Source organism: Apteryx mantelli, chromosome 3 (genome assembly GCF_036417845.1).
Source record: "Apteryx mantelli isolate bAptMan1 chromosome 3, bAptMan1.hap1, whole genome shotgun sequence".
Lineage (NCBI taxonomy): Eukaryota > Metazoa > Chordata > Aves > Apterygiformes > Apterygidae > Apteryx > Apteryx mantelli.
The window spans coordinates 19,573,409-19,592,792 of record NC_089980.1 but is presented as its reverse complement, the minus strand read 5'-3'; the positions used below and the strand labels follow the sequence as shown (position 1 = coordinate 19,592,792).

The 19,384-nt window shown below is 45.7% G+C and overlaps 2 protein-coding genes across 5 annotated transcripts in view; one reads left to right on the top strand and one right to left on the bottom strand.

Moving 5' to 3' along the window:
- The window catches only part of ATL2 (atlastin GTPase 2), a 40,937-nt gene extending 32,292 nt beyond the window's left edge, over positions 1-8,645 (top strand). For 2 of the 3 annotated variants that reach the window (XM_067292837.1, XM_013961323.2), the window contains exons 10-13: positions 15-71; positions 1,342-1,413; positions 4,097-4,528; positions 6,650-8,645. In XM_067292837.1, coding sequence (XP_067148938.1) covers positions 15-71; positions 1,342-1,413; positions 4,097-4,528; positions 6,650-6,769 — 681 coding nt within the window. In that variant the 3' untranslated portion in view covers positions 6,770-8,645. The remainder of the gene's footprint in view (positions 1-14; positions 72-1,341; positions 1,414-4,096; positions 4,529-6,649) is intronic. The other variant, XM_067292838.1, reaches the window with a different exon arrangement.
- Positions 8,646-11,341: 2,696 nt separating this feature from the next.
- EIF4A3 (eukaryotic translation initiation factor 4A3) lies at positions 11,342-19,375 on the bottom strand. Of its 2 annotated transcripts, XM_067292828.1 has the most exons (12): positions 19,120-19,375; positions 18,752-18,824; positions 17,613-17,679; positions 16,487-16,549; positions 16,032-16,164; positions 15,022-15,102; positions 14,421-14,562; positions 13,547-13,685; positions 12,685-12,800; positions 12,009-12,116; positions 11,795-11,922; positions 11,342-11,548 (listed from the first exon to the last, which is right to left on the bottom strand). In XM_067292828.1, the coding sequence occupies exons 1-12, from the start codon at positions 19,289-19,291 to the stop codon at positions 11,532-11,534; spliced, it is 1,239 nt and encodes a 412-aa protein (XP_067148929.1). In that variant the 5' UTR covers positions 19,292-19,375; the 3' UTR covers positions 11,342-11,531. The 2 variants fall into 2 exon arrangements, with proteins under 2 accessions (XP_067148929.1, XP_067148930.1); XM_067292829.1 differs by lacking the exon at positions 16,487-16,549.
- Between the last annotated feature and the right edge of the window lie 9 nt (positions 19,376-19,384).

The following is a 19,384-nucleotide window of genomic DNA, read 5'->3' as shown; positions in this document are numbered from 1 at the left end:
TTCCTCCCCCTTAGGCTTATATTAAAATCTATCAAGGAGAGGAGCTACCTCATCCGAAATCTATGCTCCAGGTATTGTATTTTCTTTCAAATAAACTGACAGAAGATGTGCACTTCATAAATTCTTTACAGTTGAAGGTTGACTGCTGGGAGTCTGAAGTTCCTGCACACAGCTGTAGTTTTTTGAAGGTGCTGTGTGCTTTCAAAGCCATCTGAATAGTGTAGTCTGGGTATGTGTTTACATCTTCCCCCAGTCCTTTCTACCAAATGGAGCAGGGTTATAGTTGGTTGGTTGATGGCTTTTTCAGCTGCTTCAGTTTTTAAACATATGTTTTTGATAACTTGCTATTTTTGTCAGTATCTTTCAGACCCTACTCAGAGGGCTTTTAGTTGGAGATAAAATGGAGCTGCAGATAAAATGGAGAAAGCTTATAGTAAAGCAGCTAATGCCACTGTTTCACAGTGTTGGGCTACACTGTGGTGCACGTGGGTTTGTTAGATTGGATAACTGCACTGAGGCTTCTTTTCTGGGTTGATCCAAAGAGGATGTAATCAGCTTTAAAGCGATCTGAACACAAACTGATTGTATGAAGCTCTGTGTCAAATGCTTCAGTTGTTTGGAATGACAAGCTTTTGCCAAAATGCAGGCTTTAGGGCCGATTTCAACCACTTTGTGTTTGGAAGACTTAGTTTTTTCAGAGCTTCTTCTGTCAGTTCATTAAGAATTGATTCTGTTCTGTCTGTCTTCTGGTCCTTCAAGGAATCAGGTCTTAGACTTTTGGGGGGTTCAGAAAACCTGTCCCAATGAAACAAGGGCTGCCATTGCTTCCTCTACTTAGTGCACTATAAATGTGGCTGTGAGATAAAGAAGATGGCATCTTGCAGTATTAGCTAGAATAACTGTCCCCCACATGGGCCCAGGTTAAAGGTAATCTTGAGTTCATACAAATCTGAAACCAAAACTGCAAGTATGTGTTATAGAAGTAATACCAGCCTGCTTGCTGCTTTCCTCACAAGTAATGGTGTATCAGGATTAATGCTTAATAGTTGGGAGGTCCTTATTTGGTTATTCACAGTAGAGCATTCGGAAGAGATTACTCATGATGAAAAGACTGTACAAGCATATGGGAGTTTCGATCTACAGCTGTACTAGAAAGCTGGAGAAAATTTCCTCCTAGTTCAGTAATCTGTTTTAGTATATATCACTGACACTTGTTCACATGGGGAATTTTCTTGGCAATCTGAATCTTTGGAGGTTATAGGGGTGCATTGGACAGTATAACTACATATATGTAACTAACCAGTAATGCTGTAACCATGGATGGTGCTCAATGTTTTCTAGGCAACAGCTGAAGCGAACAATCTTGCTGCTGTGGCAGGAGCAAAAGACTTGTACAGTAAAGGCATGGAGCAGGTATGATCTCAACTTTAACTGCCTACATGCAAATACGGGCCTTCAGTTTTAATGTTGTGCTAAATGTTGGTTATGTGCACATTAATGGAGAAAAGTAGCTCAATGTCAGGACTTCTGATGCAGCAAAACCAGGATGCCCTGAGATGGAAAATGGTGGGGAGGTATGGGGTGGGAGAGTCTGCGAGATGACTACCTATTAATTCCCCCTGCTGCTCCTGACTGACCTCTTTAAAATCCTATGATGTGAAATGGGCAAATAAATGGAGAGATGTTTGCTAGGTCTGATCTTGAGCATGCAGGGCCACATGAGGATAGAGTTCTAGTGTAGTCTCACACCTCCGAATAGTAGTCATTCATTAGCTGAAAAATGTGTGGCTTGAAGGTTTAAAGGTTTTAAACCTTTAAAAAATAAATATATGCAAAAATTGTCCTGTCTGAATAGGCTGTATATGCAACTTCCTACTTGCTGCCTCTTGGAGACAGTGACTTATACCACTCTAAGCTGATTGTCTGGATGGACTTGGTGCTTCAACATAGTGGCATGCAAGGATTTATCATGGGGGATTCTGAGAAGTCGCCTATCTCGCAAAGCTGAACAGGAGTCTTCCCTATACTTAGTGTGGAATTCTACCACAGGAAAAGACCAGTAGTTGTGATAGCATGTTATAAGCATAGCTCCCCATTACTAGACTAATTCTGACCTTAATCTTTGAAGTGGTTTTCCATTTTGAAATCGGTCTAAGGCCTAATGCTAGTGGCAGACCAGCTAGCTTCTGTTGGCAGCCTGTTTTGAGAATGCTATGCTGGTGTAGAGGGACTCCATCACTTGTTTCCTTTTGGAAAATCTCTTGAAATAGTAAATGGCTTGTTTATAACATGACAAGTCTGCTTTCCTACCTTGAATCTTTACTGGCTGTTGAGATACTGTAGTTGTAAGACTTCTTACTTGGGGCAAAGAATAAACAGGAACAGATGTTCTCTTAAGCAGACTTTGTTTCCATAGTAATGTTCCCCAGTACTGTATATTTTTATATCACTGTAGAGATAAACACAAATGTCTTAAATCAGTTTTTATCCAGACTTTCCAGAAGATGTTCTTTAACGTGACACAGATCTGAAATTTCTGATGCTAGAAACGGAAATAAGTGTGAACTCTTTTCATCTGAGACTGGGTTATGCTGCTTAGTACAGATAGTTCTTACTCTGGCTTCTGAGTTCCTCTCATGAGCCAAAACCCTGTTTTGCTGACTGTGCACAAACAAAATACCGTCCCTGCCATAATGACCTTAAATGTAAGGGACAACAGGTGCAGGCACATAGAGTATGAGAAAACAGTGGCAGTATTTGTCTGCGTGGCAAGCAGTGGTCTTGATGCATCAGCAGCTCCTAGTGTTCAATACTCTGTAGGCAAAGTGGAGAGACACTTCTGGAGGATGAGAGACTAGTAGCTGTTTTCCAGGGAGTTCTGCCAGATGTGGAGGACTGCAGTGAGGAAAAAGCGCAGGACTGCAATGAGGAAAAAGCAGAAGGGTGCTTCTTAAACTCAAGAAAGGGACAGGGGGCGGTCAGCATTTTGACCATCACCAAGATTAGCTATGAAGAAACTAGCTGGTGAAGCCATGCATCTTGGGAGGCAGAAAAGGGAAGCTGTAGGCTGGGAAAGGGATCCTTTCTGGGTCCTGCAGAAAGAATAGCAGCAGGAGAAAGTTGGTGGTTGCTGTGCTCAAGACATGAGATAACAAGCACTGTTATAGGAGTCTGCCTTGTGGCAGGAGAGGGGAGGCTGTACCTTGACACCATATAGAAAGTATCTTCAGTCTTCAGATGTAGTCTGACCATAAGAGCCTAGAGGAGTTGGATCTGATCTGCCCAGCTCATATCAGAGTGGTGGGCTAGGTAATCTCTAATTGTAGTCCTTAAGAGGTCAGAAGTCAGTGTTGCAGAGCCGAAGTCATTGGCATCTAACCATTTTCATGCCCACACTGGTTCAGGGAGAGGCAGATGGTGGGGGTGTGCATCTGAGTCTGTGGTCTCTTCCCTTCAGCAGAAACATACTCTCACAAGTTGATCTGAATCAAGTCTAGAAAGACAATCTAGTGAAGAACAGGCTAAAGATATTGTCAGCAGCTAGTTCTTGTTAATTCATATTGTCTGGTAAGCTCCTTGGAGCCTGCTGGTGGAAACTGAGCAGCAACAAACAGGAGCTTGTTGAGTGCTAGTGGGCAAAATCTGTTAGACTTGCCCATGTTCAGCACTGACCCTCCCACTGAGGTGGGTGGCCTAGAATGAAAAGCTGAGGGGAGGGGTTGCAGCCTTCAGAGTGCTCCTTAACTTTCCTCAAGCCAAACTCTCTCCCCCTCCTAGTGTTCCTTGTTCCATTCTTTTTGCCTAAAGACCAATGTTAGGGCTGATGTGCTGTGCTTTTGGGCTTGCTCAAAGGGAAGGGTTGAAAAAGCTAGTTCAGTCACATGTGATAGCTTTGGATATGGCCAAACAGATAAGGCTTCTGCAGTGCAGAGTGAGAATCCCTCTAGCTGCTTTGCTTGAGACAGGACTCTAGAGCTTACAGAGCCAAGAAAGCAGCAGGAGTTAGTCTGAGAGGGGGCAGTGAGGAGCAAGTTTGTTTTCTGGACAGCAGAAGATACTCAGGGTGTGCTGACCCCACCTCTGGTTGCTCCTACAGGTTTGTGGGGGAGATAAGCCTTACATTGCCCCATCGGACCTCGAGCGGAAGCACCAGGATTTCAGAGAGTCGGCTGTTCGGCAGTTCCGCTCGGTGAAGAAGATGGGAGGGGAGGAGTTCTGTCGGCGCTACCAGGACCAGCTTGAGGTGGAAATCGACGAGATCTATGCAAACTTTGTGAAGCACAACGATGGCAAAAACATCTTTTATGCTGCTCGTACCCCTGCCACTCTATTTGCAGTCATGTTTGCCATGTATATAACCTCAGGACTGACTGGGTTCCTTGGTATGAACTCCATAGCTACCCTGTGTAATCTCGTAATGGGGATGGCTCTTATATCCCTTTGTACTTGGGCATACGTTAAGTACTCTGGGGAATTCAGAGAAGTTGGAACAGCCATTGATCAAATTGCTGAAGCTATATGGGAACAGGTTGGTATCTATTTCATGCAAAATCTTCCTTTCTTGAGTAAACATGTCAATTACAGTTTGTTTAGTGCTGTGAGTGAAAAGCTGGTCTAGATCTAATGGAGAATGACAGTTCTGCAGAAGGTAAAATTGTCTCAGAGGTATGAACACCAAGTTCAGTAAGAGATGCCCACGCAGAGAATATTAAACCAGCTTAGGATATTATCAAGAAAACTCTCTGAGCACTTGGCAAGGGCTTTAAGAGTGGAGGGACTCTTTAAAAATTTCTTCGTGTTTCAGAGCAAAGAATTCTGCTTTTAAAGGTAAGTTAAGAGTGGCGCACTTGTATTATGGGTGTGGTGGGTAAAATATTTCAGGTGGTGCAAGAAATGTGCAAGGCAACATTGTGCTTTGCTCCATCACCTCACCTGATGGTGTGGCACTAAAGGGCTAATTAGGCTTCAGAAGAAAACTGGCTGATGAATGACCAGATTGACTGCTAGAGGAGGATGTACAGCAGGTTTCTTCCTTCAGGAAGACATGTTGCCTGTGACACTTCAAGCACCACAGTTGGTGCAACTGCTGTTGCAGAAATACTTGCTAGACAGACTAATTTCCAAAAGAACAACAAAAGACATGAGTGTAAGAGTAGCAAAGCTGGAGGGGAGTCTTCTGTGCAGAGATCAGATTTTGCTATCCAAATCCAATTGGCTGTACTTGCACAGCTGCATCATAGTGGAGAATTTCTGACCAACTCCTGTGTAGCGTTTGGTGGAGCATCCCTCATAACAATGTCCAGTGCCAGCAGGAGTGAAACACTTGGGGTTTGTTGTTACTAGAATTAAAAGGGCTCTCTGAACTGAGCTGGGATGATAGGAAAAGGGGGTCCTACAAGGCACAAGCAAGTAACTGCATGGAGCCCTCAGTATGGAGGCATTCTTCTACATCTGAACAGTGACTCTGTTCAAGACTTACCATATGCGGTGGTACATTATACCTGTTTGTGAACAACCCATTAAACATGTAGGCTAACTGCAGAGGAAGAGTGGAGGAGGGAAATGAGCATCAGATACTAAATTACTAGAAATAAAAATTGAGGCTCTCCTGTGCTATCATAGCTTCTTGATTTGGTGCTTGGAGTGCTGAAGAGCACTACAAGCAGAAGTGGAAAGCCTCAGCTGGATGTGTAGCGCTTGGCTGTGGGTACAGCTGCTAAAGGATACCTAGAGAACATAAGATTTGATTTGACCAACCCTGAGAAGAGGGAGAACTTGGCTCATGCTAGCAGGAGCATGCCTTTTTGTGGGCTAGAGGAAGGCTCCTTGTTTACAGTGTCTAAAAGAGCTTCCTGATGGTGTTGGTACAGTTGTACATCATTAATGTGCAAAGCATCTACAGATCCTGGTCTGAGTTGCTCTGATGCTGATGATAGACTCCATTATGTCGCATGTTCTTGCTGTTGATTTTTCTGAATCTCTACCTTTCTCTTCCCTCCTTGCTTCAGAGGAATCCCAGGAAGGTGAGAAGTTACTGGCAGTCAATTTTTTTTTTGAACTTGCTTGACTTTTTCTGCTGCCTTCTAAGAGCCACTTTTCCTAACAGCTCAATTCGTGTTCTAGGTGTTTTCCAAACTCTTTGAAGTTCTTAGACGCCGAACGATTCGCCGTGCTCTTACATCAGTGCCGCGGCAGCGACTCTCATCCAACAATAACAAGAAGAAAAACTAGCCAGTATTTTTAACTTTCTTTCTGTATCTGAAGTGTTCACACTTATACATATAGGACAATAAGCTGGACCGTCTGGGCCGGTCTGCATAAATGCTGTAACCATACCAGACTGATGCTGCATATAGGGTATGGAATTGCACATCCATCTTCTAGGAACTGTAAAATGGTTTGAATTCAGTGAACTACTACTGTATAGGAGGGAAATCACTTGTGTCATAACATGTGACTGATTTTAACATCATCACTGTAGCAGCAAAACTCATTTCTCTCTTCAGTTCATCATGCCAGTTTGTGTCAGACTTCAGCATTCTAAGTTTTTTTCATTATTTCAAGTCTCATCTTTTTGTATGTTTTTGTATTTTTTATTTTCCTTGGTTACCTCATTTTTTTGTTTCTTTGCGCATTTCTCATCCCACAGGTGTTGAAGCCCATGAGTGATAATTTGATGGAGGATCATATGAGGCAGTCTGTAAAAAACTCTATCAAAGCAGGCCTGACCGAGCAGGTGTCTCAGCATGCCAGACTAAAGACAGACTGACAGTTCATCTCCTCTTCAACTCTGCCCTCTCATCCTAGACATGCTTGCTGTACCATGAGAACTCAATAATAAAAAAATAAATAAATAAACCAAAGTTTACAATCAACTGTAGAAGTAGTTTAGTGTGACTGGCTTTGCAGATCGCTGCCATCACCTGGGAAGAGTAAGTTTGTCAGTGCTCTGCTTCTGAGACAAACTGGTGCTGTGGAGACCGCCGGGGGGGTGGGGGGGAAGGGTGCGTGTTTTAAGTATAGTCCTGGTGACCTGTGCACGTGTGCGTCGGGGGTGTGGGGGGAGGGCTCCTCCCCCGTGGTTGACTTGATGCAGGCTCTGGCTTACGAGTGGGAATCTGTCCTCTGCGGGAGGTATTTCAGGGAAGTAACGGTCAGACCCAGAGCAGGTGCCCTTTAACCGAATGTACCCAGCTCCGCAACATCCCCTTGCCACTTCTAACGCCGGAGTGCTTGTGCGTAAGTGTACCAAGCCGGTGAAGCCATTAGAGCCACTACATTACGATATGTATCTTGCTTTACTGCCTTTTATACCAGTGTTACACAAATGCATGTATTGGTTCCTCACGCAGCCGATGGCAGAACTAACTGTTGTAAGGGAGGCCGTGGGTCAGAGCATACGTTGTCTTGCCTTGAACTCGCAGACCTGGTCCCAAGGGAGATGCATATCAGAACTGAGCTGTCTTTTTCTGCAGTTTAGCCTTCATGTATATAATATTGCCATTAATTCTATTGGGGGAGAAATTCCATCCAAAAATGTTGCCTACAGCTACCAAGCAATGAGTTAGGATTGTCTGTACAGTGTGTTTAGTTTTTATTTTTTAAGAAATCACAGATAGGGCATGTATATGAAATATAAATATATAAATACGATTTTGTATCAAAGTTTTTGTAGTTTATGGCAAAACCTGGTTCTGTGGTAGCTAAGTGCAGTCCCTGTAAAGGAATGTTTGTGGCTCATGTAAATGTGTGAATGCATCAACAATTTGAAGTTTTTGATATATTTGTGATATTTACCTGCCTTGAGCACTGCAATCTCTCACCCCCCTTGGGAAAATCAATGGGAATGTTTGTTGTGAAACTCTTGTCCTCTGTTGCATTTTAAAGTTATTTCCTGTAATTTATTTTCAGTACATGATTAAAATCAGTTGTGTATATATGAAATGAAATTTGTGCTTATTTTTAAAAGATGCTCACGTATGTATTCTACTACATAAACTATGTCAAATACTTACCTTAAATTATATGAACAAATTGTCTATTGTACTTCATAGCTTTCTCTTGAAGCTGATGCTCCCCTCATGCTCGTCTCTGAAAGATGACGTCTGCCTAGCTCATCTGCCCTCCCTGCTCAGGGGAACTTCCTGCTGTTCGGAAGGACACGGCCTGACCTGGGGAGTTGCTTGGCAGCTTCTGCCCTCCAACAGCTGTGTCATTCTGAAACCTTGCTACAGGCTCTGACCTGTTCTCACTCTTGACTAAATCAGTGTCAACAAAGGTATTTTTGGATGTGTGGAGTGTAAAGGCAGCTAAATAGTTAACTGTTGTAGTTCCAGCTGGAAATGACTGTGTGCAATAGCTGTTTTTTTTTGCCTTCCTAAGTGGTAACAGCTTCCATAAACTCTTGAGCTTCATCAGTCTCCCCCTCCTGAATGAGGGAAGTCATCTGTCTAGGACTAAAGCAATTGCACTGTGACTTTTGCACCCTAAGGAACTGCTAGGGAGTGGTGGTTAAGTTACCTGCCCTCTGGCAAAGAGGGCTCAGCTCCAGGTGAATGATGCTGAAGATGAGGTAGGAATGTTGCATTTTATGATATCTTCTCTCAAAACTGTACAGATTAAATACTGTTATTTCAACAATCTAATGGTTTTGGTGCTCAATCTCTTTTCCTTATTAGTTGAAGGACTAAGTCACAGGGGCAGCTTGGAGTGCCTCCTTCCTGGAGAACGCGAGAAGCTGAGTCAGATTTGAGGCTGCGCCATGCCCTGCTCGCCTGGCAGCAACAGCGAGAGCAGAGCTGTCCAGGATGTGATGCTAGTGAGTTGGGGAAAAGCCTTCAGCTTCCACTGCTCTCTGGCAGCAGAGGTCTGAAAATGGCTGTGAGGGGAAGGGTTCCTGATCACTCTCCCCCAGCAAGCTGCAAAATTACTGCTTTATGGTTTGGAGATCAGTAGGGCTAACTGCCCCCCTCCCCTCTAGTCCTGAAGGTTTAAGTTTGCAGTTAGTGTTAGGTTGTGATTAACGCAAAGGAGCGCAGAGGCCTGTGCCCCAGCTTTGCAGAGTGAAACCCATTGCCAGGGGTCAGTGGAAAGGCTCCAGAGCACCTTTCTGCCTTGGGGGGAGGGGGTGGGTGGGAGGTGGGGTTACTACCTGCTGGGCTATGGGACACACTGTGGGCTGGGAAGAGCACTTTGGGATTGCACAAAACTTGCTGTGGGCTGTTTCAGGGAGGAACCAAAGGTGGGGGAAAAAGGAAGGATCAAGGTGACTTTTGGGGGGGAGGAACAAATATTGGGCAAAAGAGAGGGCTGAGGGGATAAAAGGGGCTGGTCAAGTGTTAGTACATGTGTCTGGCCATGCCCTGTTCCCAATCACTGCAGTCAGTACAGTCTTCTCATTAAACTCCATTTCTAACTATTTTCCTTGGTGAAAGGACTCTCTTCTCTGTGTGTGTGTGTGTATCTATCTAAAGTGCCAGCAACTGGAGTGGGACCACAGGTCACAGGAGCTCTGTCTGCAGTGCCAGCAACTGCAGAGACTGGAGTGAGCGGGAATCAGGTACTAGCAACTGGAGCTGGACTGTGGGTCTGTTAGCGCCAGCAACTGGAGCAAGTAAGGTACGAGTGTCAATGCAGGAGCATCAAGCTGGACTAAGTGGCAAGTAGGGTAAACGACCTGGGAGCCTGGCATAGAAGCGGTTAGAAGTCTGCAGCAGGTATGCATGTGTTTCTGTGCACGAGACACAACTGGTGGTGTTGGCACCAGGAGGTCCAGGCCAACTGTTGGAGAGACTGTAAGGTCTGGGAGGGGTTAACTGAGAGGCCCATTTGTATGTGTGCGTCTGTGCAGGAGGCAGCAGGAGATGAGAGGATCCAAGAGCTGGTTGCTAAATAAACTTGTGTGTCTGAGACCCATTACTGGAGGGATCCGTAGTGCACATATTTGGTTTGGCGCACAGAGGCGGTTTGTACCAGCAACTGGAGTGGGCTGGGAGCTGGGTCGAGGTGCCAGCTACTGGGGATCCAGGGCCAGCTACTGGATAGCCTGAGTGTCTAGGCCCAGTAACCGGGAGGGAGCCACATTATATGCACATATGTATTTCCTACTAACAAACCTTTGTCCTGATCAGCTGGAGAAGGGAACGAGATGAGGCTGTTAGTGCTGCTTGTGCAAGCACTGACTGTTTCTCTGTGTTGATCTGTATGGCCAGCCTTATGTATATGCACGCATGTGTTGTGTGTGTGCGCACGCGCACCTACTGGGAATGCATGCTGAGCCTTGCTCTGGGTTGGGTCTGGGGGCATGGAGCTGCAGCAGCCTTGCCTCCATCAGGCTGCTGGATTTTGCAGTCCCTAGCAATTAGTATCCTTAGTAAATTAAGGCTAGTATTTCTCAACCTTTGGCTACCTAGTGCTGAGAACATCAGGATGATGCATGGGGAGTACAAGGGAGCAGAAGAATTTTGCTGGTGGCGTACAAGGGGGCAGGAAGGAGACGCACGCTCCCTTCGCCACCCAGGGCTACTCTGTGACTGACTTGGGAAAGGGGTTCTGAGAGCTATTCCAATTCTGTGCAAACCAGTGCTGTACCTGACTGTTGCTGCCCCCTCCCCAAAGCAAGCAACAACGAATTTAATAGAGAAAGCATAGAGTAAAACATGGTAACTTACACTACCCTGGCAGCATAGCTCTGGCCAGCTCTTGTCTAGGTCTCAGAAACAATACAGCTAGGACCATTCTGGAGAAGATATCAAGGATGGCAAAGTACAGCATAACGCTGTAGGATGACAGATTAGGAGAGATGACTGGGGAAGGGCAACAAGCTACAAAACCAATAGGGGGATGGAGAAAGGGACAAGGTAAAAGATACTGTTTATTACATGCAATGCTGGTAAGAAGGTACCTTCTCCAGCTGGCACCAAGTTAAATAAGGGCATTCACACTTGCAAGCTTGTGCTCAAGTCCCCTGGGTGTCTGGGGAGGGAAAAGACTCATCCAGAGTAATGAATGATAAAATTTCTGGCTCTAGAAGACCATAAACAGGAAACTTCTTCCTTTTTGACTATGTTGTAACTCAATCTTCTTAAAGTAGCTTAGGTACAGGATATGGGCCATAAACTTTTTCTAGACAACTGATCCTTAATTAATTTTGCCTCTTAAGGAAATTAAAAAAATGCATCAGCTATGGCATGGCACTAATAAAAAGGTGGAGAGCAGGAAATCTTGTGTTTTATGAACCTAAGTATACAGAGTGTCCACTTTTTTTTCCATAGTGCTATCCAACTATAGTCTCAAAACTCACTACCTGTTACCATCTCAGGTTAAAGTAATCAGGTACAGGTTATGGTAAAACTTCATTTTTTTTATTGGAAAAACATGGGCAGAAGTAAAGACATTATTTACACAAGTTCCCATCTGCAGCTCAACTCAAGAACATAAAAACAGTAATGTGACAAAAGCACAGGGGCCTGAAACATAATTATGGAAGGTAACAAATGATATGATGGCAGCTCCCTTGTAAACATGGACCTTCAGATAAGATCAGCAACTGAAATGAGAGAGAGAATAAGAGAATGTAAACTTGCACTGAGCAAGCTGAGAGCCAAAGCCCAAGCCCAGCAGTAAAGCAAACACAGTGCTATTCCTGGGCTCTTTCCCAGGGCAAACAAAAGTGGGTTTGGCTCAGGGATGAGGCACATGGCAAAACAAAGCATCTGACACTTGACTTTCAGATGCAGTGCAAACCCACAGCTGGAGGAGAGCGGCAGCCTCGCTGTGGCAAGCCTGCACTCACCGTTCATGGGCATCTCGTCTATCTGGGTGGAGTAGTACTGCTCAATGTCTCGTAGGATGCGGATGTCATCGTTCTTCACAAAGTTGATAGCTACACCTTTGCGGCCGTATCGGCCTGACCGGCCGATTCTGGGGGGGGGCAGAAGGAAAGAGAGAATGGAGCCAACTTGGAAGGGTAATCCAACCACGGTCCCCAATGCAAATGCTGTCCTCACCTGTGTATGTAGAGTTCTCTGTTGTTGGGTAGATCGTAGTTAATGATCAGAGACACCTGAGGCACATCCAGGCCCCTAGCCCAAACATCTGTTGAAATAAGGACTCGGCTGCAAAGAGAAGAGGACAGTTACTGCAGTGCCACCCCCTGAAGTACGTGCGAGAGCCACAGAGACATTGTCTCCAGCATGGGGCATCCCCTGCCATTCTGCACTCCTCCTCCCACAGCATGCTGGCTGCATCCAGTTTAGCTACTAGGAAGCTGTCTCCACACTAACTCACCAACCTTCAGTGAAAAGACAGGTAGTATGAAGCCAGCTTTCATCTTTCAGGATGAATGTGACACCAAGAGCTTAAAAAGAGGGGGATGGTGCCCAAATATTTTTCTCCCTTGATTTATTTTAAATGCAGGACTTCCCAACCTCTTCAGCAAAACAAACCTATGGCTAGAAGTATAAACATCCCTTCTTGGAAGCTCTTGTGATCTCCCCAACTCTGAGCCACCATAAGGGGATGGATGGGAATTGGAGCTCTTCCTGTTTTATTTAAGTTAAACGAGTGAGGCCTTCAAAGAAGAGAGGTGCTAGGTGCTTCTGAGGCCTGCTCCCTTGGGACCTGGAAGAAATCCTGGCCTGAGGTAGTAGTAATGCTCTGAGCAGTGCTCTTTGGGGCATTTACCTTGCACCGGATCTGAACTCTTTCATGATGGACTCTCTCTCCTTCTGTGGCATGTCCCCATGCATGGATGAAACTGTGAAGTTGGCTTCTCTCATCTTCTCTGTGAGCCAGTCTACCTGCACATACAGCCAAGCAGCCAGGGTTAGCTATTTGCTCCTGACAACAAGATGTGCCAGTGTGCTTGGAGATTGAATGCGGAGATGTATGCTGTTAAGGACTTTAAGGCTCTTTAACAAGCATTTTGGAGATACAGGAAGTAATCCTTACGCTCTGTGACATGTAGCACTGACTTAACACATGGCTCCATGAATCATGTAACTGCACCTATCCCTGGAACGCTCACTGCTGACAAGTGCAAGTCGTGTTTATCAGCCCAGATCCAAGTCTGCCCGGAGAGCTGGACGTGGAGCAGAGACATGCTCCAGGCAAGGAGGTTAACAGTTTGAATAACAGGAAGGGAGAAGTACGCAATGACAGACATCTAGACCAAGCCTATTAATGGTCATGGCTGGAACAGGAAACACTGCGTTCTCCCTCTTCTGATACGGAAAGAATTAAGGGCATTTATTCAGGAAGTGTGGTTTTGTTTTAGGGATTGTAAATAATTAGAAAAATAAGCACATTCTTAACTAATCAGTTCTACTTTAAAAAGGCAACTCTTGCCAACTATTCCAGGTCTGATAATAACCAATTGTTGCCTGTGCTAGGCACATCCCAAAGACCCAAGCTTTACCTCTGTTCTTACTAAACTATGCCTAAATGGACAAAACAACCAGGCCTTTTAACTGGGTCCGCCCCACCATCCTCCTCCTCTGTTACCCTCCGCGAGTGAGGTGACATGCCCATCTCACAGCTGCTGTACCTTCCTCTTGGTGTTACAGAAGATGACAGCCTGGGTGATGGTGAGAGTGTCGTAGAGATCACACAAGGTGTCAAACTTCCATTCTTCCCTCTCCACAGCCACGAAAAACTGCTTGATTCCTTCGAGCGTCAACTCATCACTGCAGGGAAGAACAACAGCTATAACACACCACGAGTCAGAGAGTAGGTGCAATGCAGTTAAAAGGGCTGGATGTGCTCCAGCAGAGCTCATGCCACTATCCTAAGTGCTGAGGGTTGCTGAGTCCATACGCAAGTCCACATTGTTCTACAAAGTCCCCTGAGAGGTCTCCTCTAAGGAAGGACTCAAAGGTGACCCATGCAACAGAGCTGAACTTGGGCCCCCTCTTTGATCTAGAGAGACAGCTTCAAAGGAAATGATTTCTCTGCATCATTTTCACATCCAAAATACTTGATGAGAAAGACTGAAGAAAGATAACTGGGGCAACATAAGAGACATCAGGGCTTCAAGCCCAGTCAGCCAAATGCTTTTTAGGCTTGCTGCATATATCAAATTAATGGAGACCTTCAAAAAGCCTCTGGAGGTGGAGCACAGGAGTCAGGATAGGCGTGAAGGATGAATTTCCAGAAAAAGAGACTGCAAGACATGGGGAAGATAGGGAGAAGGCCAGGCTGAGAAACAGTGAACAGAACTGGACAAGGACAAAGCAAGAGACAAATCAGCCTCCGCTGGAAAACGGGCCATGAAGGAGGTCTGCAAGTACCTAGTCAAACTGCAATGGTGAGAGGAAACACAAGAGGAGACTTTGCACATTTAAATCGGTCGACATTATGAACCGGCCCCAAGCTGGAACAACCTGAAGAGCTTCTGTTCTCTGCAAGTGAACCTCACTCACCGTTTCACCAAGATGCGAATAGGGTCTGTCATGAATTTGTTGGTCATCTCTAGAATTTCATGAGGCAAAGTGGCGCTGATCAGAACCACCTGTGTAGCTGGAGGTAAGTATCTGTACACATCGTAAATCTGCTCCTTAAAACCTGCAAACGCAAATCAAGTAGTGCAGAAATGTTAGCACATCTTTCTCCTGAATATCCTGTTCTTTCACGATTCACTCTGGAATTCTGTAGTGGTCCTTTCATAGCACAGACCCAATAAGCAGTGAATCAGGAACCTGCGGCCAGTGTTGCCCATTGCTCCTCTCTCCCCAACTCCCCCAAACCCACTACGACTTGGCTGTGTTATGCAGCACAGTACAAGAGGGTGGTGCTCAAAAATCTCTAACTACTGAAAAGGACACTCCAACTAAATCAGATGAGACATTTTAACTAGCTTACTAACTTACTAGCTTTAACTGTTATAGCTTGTAACATAACTAAAACTGTACAACTATGGCAAAGAAAGGAGTATGTTTTTAGGAGCAGGACCTACCTGCTGGGACACATGAAAATCTCCAAAAGGTGAGGAGAAAGGAAGTGCTAAGGAGATAAATATTTTACCTTTATTGAGCATTTCATCTGCTTCATCCAAAACCAGCATTTTGATGGCTCGAGTCCTTAAGCTTCGGCGACGAATCATATCTGTAAGATTTCACTTTGTAAGATCAAAAGGCTCTGAAAGCGTGCGAGCCTGCACTACTCCCAGATGCTGACTAGTGCTTGGTGATGGGAAGGGCCAGAGCTACCCGCTGCAGGCCGCAGCCTAGGGCCACGTCTCTGCAGAACAGCCTAAGGGAGCACTGACGGCAGGGAAGCTTTGAGAGGCTGGGTCTTGGGATGCTATTTGCTAAGCACGCAGGACAGGTGAATCGCAGCTCCCCAGCAACTTCGGCTGGACGTGAGAAATGCAAAACACTGTATGAACTTTTAACCAACAGCAACTTTTTTTCTTCTTTTTGCAACTAGCTCTACGTCCCCAGTGACAGGTTCCTACGCAAGAAAGCGTTGCCTGTTTCTCAGAGAGTCAAAAGACGTGAGCTCAAAGGCTAGCGCTGTGTCACTGTGGTAACACTAAACATAAAAATCTTCATACAATGAAAGCAGAAAGTACATGAGTGCCTTGTTTAAGCAAAGACAGCAATGGCCAGTACACAGAAAATATGAGCCTAACTTAAGACACTCAAATAGGCCCAGCTCCTGTCTCCTCTGAGACTCTGAAATACTTCCTGGGATTTTTATATTTTCTGCTTAAAAACATTCTTCTCTCCTGTGCTATCATGTAAAGACCCATTTGAACAATGAAAAGCAAAACATAAACAGAGAAAATCCAAATACTAACCCCAGTGATTTCTCTCTAGCCTCTTGCAGATATGACCATGGTAAGTAGATACCTCGTTATACTTAAGCATATTTTAGATTAGTTGTGTCAAGATAAGTATAGTTTTCATAGTATTTCAGATCTCAGGAATTTAACTGTCTTGCACATCAAGTGCACAAAATTTGCAGGAGGTTCCCATGGATCATCTTGGGTCTGACCCCAGAAGCGACGTACCCTCCCCACATCTCCTTACCAAACACACGGCCTGGCGTGCCAGCAACGACATGCTGCCCGTAATCCAGCTTTCGGATATCTTCACCCACGTTGGTCCCTCCGATGCAGGCGTGACACTGGACATTCATGTAGTCTCCCAGAGCAAGGAGACCCTGTTGGGACACACGAGAATGGCTTAGTTATCTGAGTTCTCATAAAGTTTACCTATTTGCAAAGAGATGCAGATCTGCACAACCATAAAATATTTTTAAAAGATGTGAGCACAACAGAAAGAGGGATCTTTTAGGTGCATTACCCGAACTTCCTCAGTGGCGAGCCTTCAAACACTGGGAGCTCAGAAAGATAAAGCTTCCCTCTAGTGGAAGCTGCACTTCTAGCTCTACTAGGGACTCCCTGAGAATTGACCCCAGGCCTTACGAGTGCTTTACAAAGAAGGAGAAATCCAAGGGTACGGTTGCTTTTAAGTGTTCCTACCTTCTGAATCTGTACAGCCAACTCCCGAGTTGGAGCTAAGATCAATGCCTGGGTCTCGCGAACCTGATTAAAACAGATCAGTTAATCACATGGCCATGGCTGATCAAGCTCAACAGATTACAGATCCCACGACACTCTGAAGCGTCACACTTGAAGGATCAATTACAGAGTTTTGTACTAAAACCTACTGCTTGGAAGGGTCAGTACACCTAGAAAGCTGCTCCCACACAAAGCATTTACACAATAACAGCCTCTTATGTAAGTTACTTTTGACAAGATGGCACCTAATACAGTTCTTAATTTCATCAACTAATTTTTTATTCCAACCTCATTTCTGAAAACAATTATAGAAATGTGTGTACTTTTCTTGCAAATGAATAGAAACAAATTTTCAAATGACTTAAGTTTCATATTTTCAATTCAGACAAAAGCTTTGCATTGTTCAAGGATTCCAAGACAATGTTTTAAAGCACTGTGTTTGTGAAATATTCTGAGCACTTTACAGAAATGAGGTAAAAAGCTGACCTTTCCGCTCAGAACATGGAGTTTATATTTATGTCCCCAGGCAATAACAGGTGAATGACAACCAAAGCTTACTTGGAGGGACTACTGGTCCACAGAAAATCATGCTTATATTCAAGAGCATCTATATATTCAAGTTATATTTCAAAAACATTCATGTGAACAAAATACCCCTAACTGGAACACAAATGAACATCTGTCAGCCAGAAATCTAGGTCTGTCTCTATGCAACATGTGCCATCTGTTCATGGACAAGTTATTGATGTTAGGACTGTTTGAGGACAACTGTCTGTTGGAAGATTAATTTAGTCCTCTAATGCTGTCAATAGAAGCATCTGAAAGAGGTTAACTGTTAAAAGGCAGCTTTGCAATTACAAGATTTTATCTGAACTTTTTATTCTGTCAAGGTGGGTTTAACAGTTAAATCCTTACAAAAATAGGGCCTGATGAAATTTTCAGTCAGAATTTTGGCTTAAGGTCACCGTCCATAATTAAGATTTCATTTTAAAGCTTCACTCATTCACTCTAACCAAATTAAGACCTTTTTAATGAAGACTCCACTGATTTATTTTAAAAATTCTTGTAGGACATGCTGTGAAATCACCTGTATATCCAGGCACTGCAGAACAGAGATGGAGAATGTTGCTGTCTTCCCTGTTCCAGACTGTGACCTGAGAAAGAGATGTTTGGTAAATACTTTTTTCCGAACAACCAATACAGGCAATTTCAATATATTATCTCTCACCTCTCTGCCCAAAGGTAACTTTCTGCCAGTTGTTCATAGCCAAGAAGTGAATATTGTGAACAACATATCCCATGAAGTTTTGCTAATACAAGTTTTACTAGTAAGAGAAATAGCTTAAGAAATGTAATCTCAGGGCTGGAGTGTGCTCTACTGCAGGGTCCCCAGCACTGGCATGTTTACCCCTTATTGCACCAGCATTTCAACTTTCTGCAATTTGCCTTGCAAGATTTTTTTTTAAGGTAAAATGGTAGATATGCAAATACAATTCAGAAGGCTATTAATTTCCACCAGTGACCTAAATAGGACTTTTTTCAATTGGATGCATACCCTTTGCCTCTAGAGACAAATACTAGATCGTTTCTACTTGCTTCTTTTCTCTTGACAGAGACCGCAGGGGTCTCTGTAGTTCTCTAGCTTTGCTGGAAAACATTCCTAAGAGTCCCAGATCCCCATTTATTCAGAATGCACAGTATCTTGGCTGAATGTTTATCACAGTGACACACCTAAAACATTATCCACTCGGTTTGTTAGGTATTAACAACACTGTCAGGAACACTGTCTGTATGTAGACTGGCCCATTTCACCCTACATCATTTACGATGTGATTTCCCCCATCCTCCACAACGCCAAGCAATGGCCGAGAAACACTCCTGACATATCTCGCCTCCAGCTTTGGGCAGTGAATGTCACTGGTACTCGAACCGCTGATTAAGCCAGCTCTGGGCAGAGACACGTGCAGTGCCTGCTCCTCCTGAGCGTGGGCAGTTCCTCTGGGGTGCAGGGCCATGCAGTTTTTTTTTTTTTTTTTAAAAAAAACCTCACCTGACAGCAAATCTTTTAGGGCAAAACCCCCCAGCTTCAAAAAGGCAAACAGACGGGTATTTCCGAAGCCTTGCGCGACTCTGCGCGGGGGCGAAGAGCGGAGCGCGGGCTTTGCCGGCCAGGCGCCCGGTGCCAAGCGGGGAGCCCGCTCCCTCGGGCCGGGTGGTGCCACTTACTGTGCGATCACGTCCCGCCCTTTGATGATCTGCTTGATGGCCCGCTGCTGGATGGCCGACGGCTTCTCGAAACCTGCGAGCGGCAGCGGAGTGAGGCAGGGCGGCGAGGGGCGCCCCGGGACCCCCGCCAGGCCACGCCCCCTCCGCCGCCAGGCCACGCCCCCTCCGCCGCCAGGCCACGCCCCGGGCCGGCCCCGGAACGCCGCAAGCGCCGCGCCCCAGCGCGCATGCGCGCGCCGCCCCCACATCCGGGCGCCGCCGCCGCCCGCCCCTCCCCCGCCCCGCGCGCCGCCAGCACCCCCCTCCCGCCCCCCCCCCAACAGCCGCCGCCGCGCTCCCGGTCTCCCCTCCGCCGCCCCGGGCCGCACCGTAGGCGTAGATGCCGCGCAGCAGGTCCTCGCGCAGCCCCATGGTGTCGAAGGTGGGCGTCACGTCCACCTCCTCGCTCGTCTCGAACTCCACCTTGGTCATGTCCTCCTCCTTCATCAGCCGCTTCCGCGCCGAGCCAGTCGCGCCGCCGGACCCCGCCGACCCCGACATCGTTGAGGCCTTCTGCCGCCTTCTCCCGCCGCCGCCGTCCCCCCTCCCCCGCGCGCACGCAGCGGCACCGGCACAACCGCCGCCACGCACGGA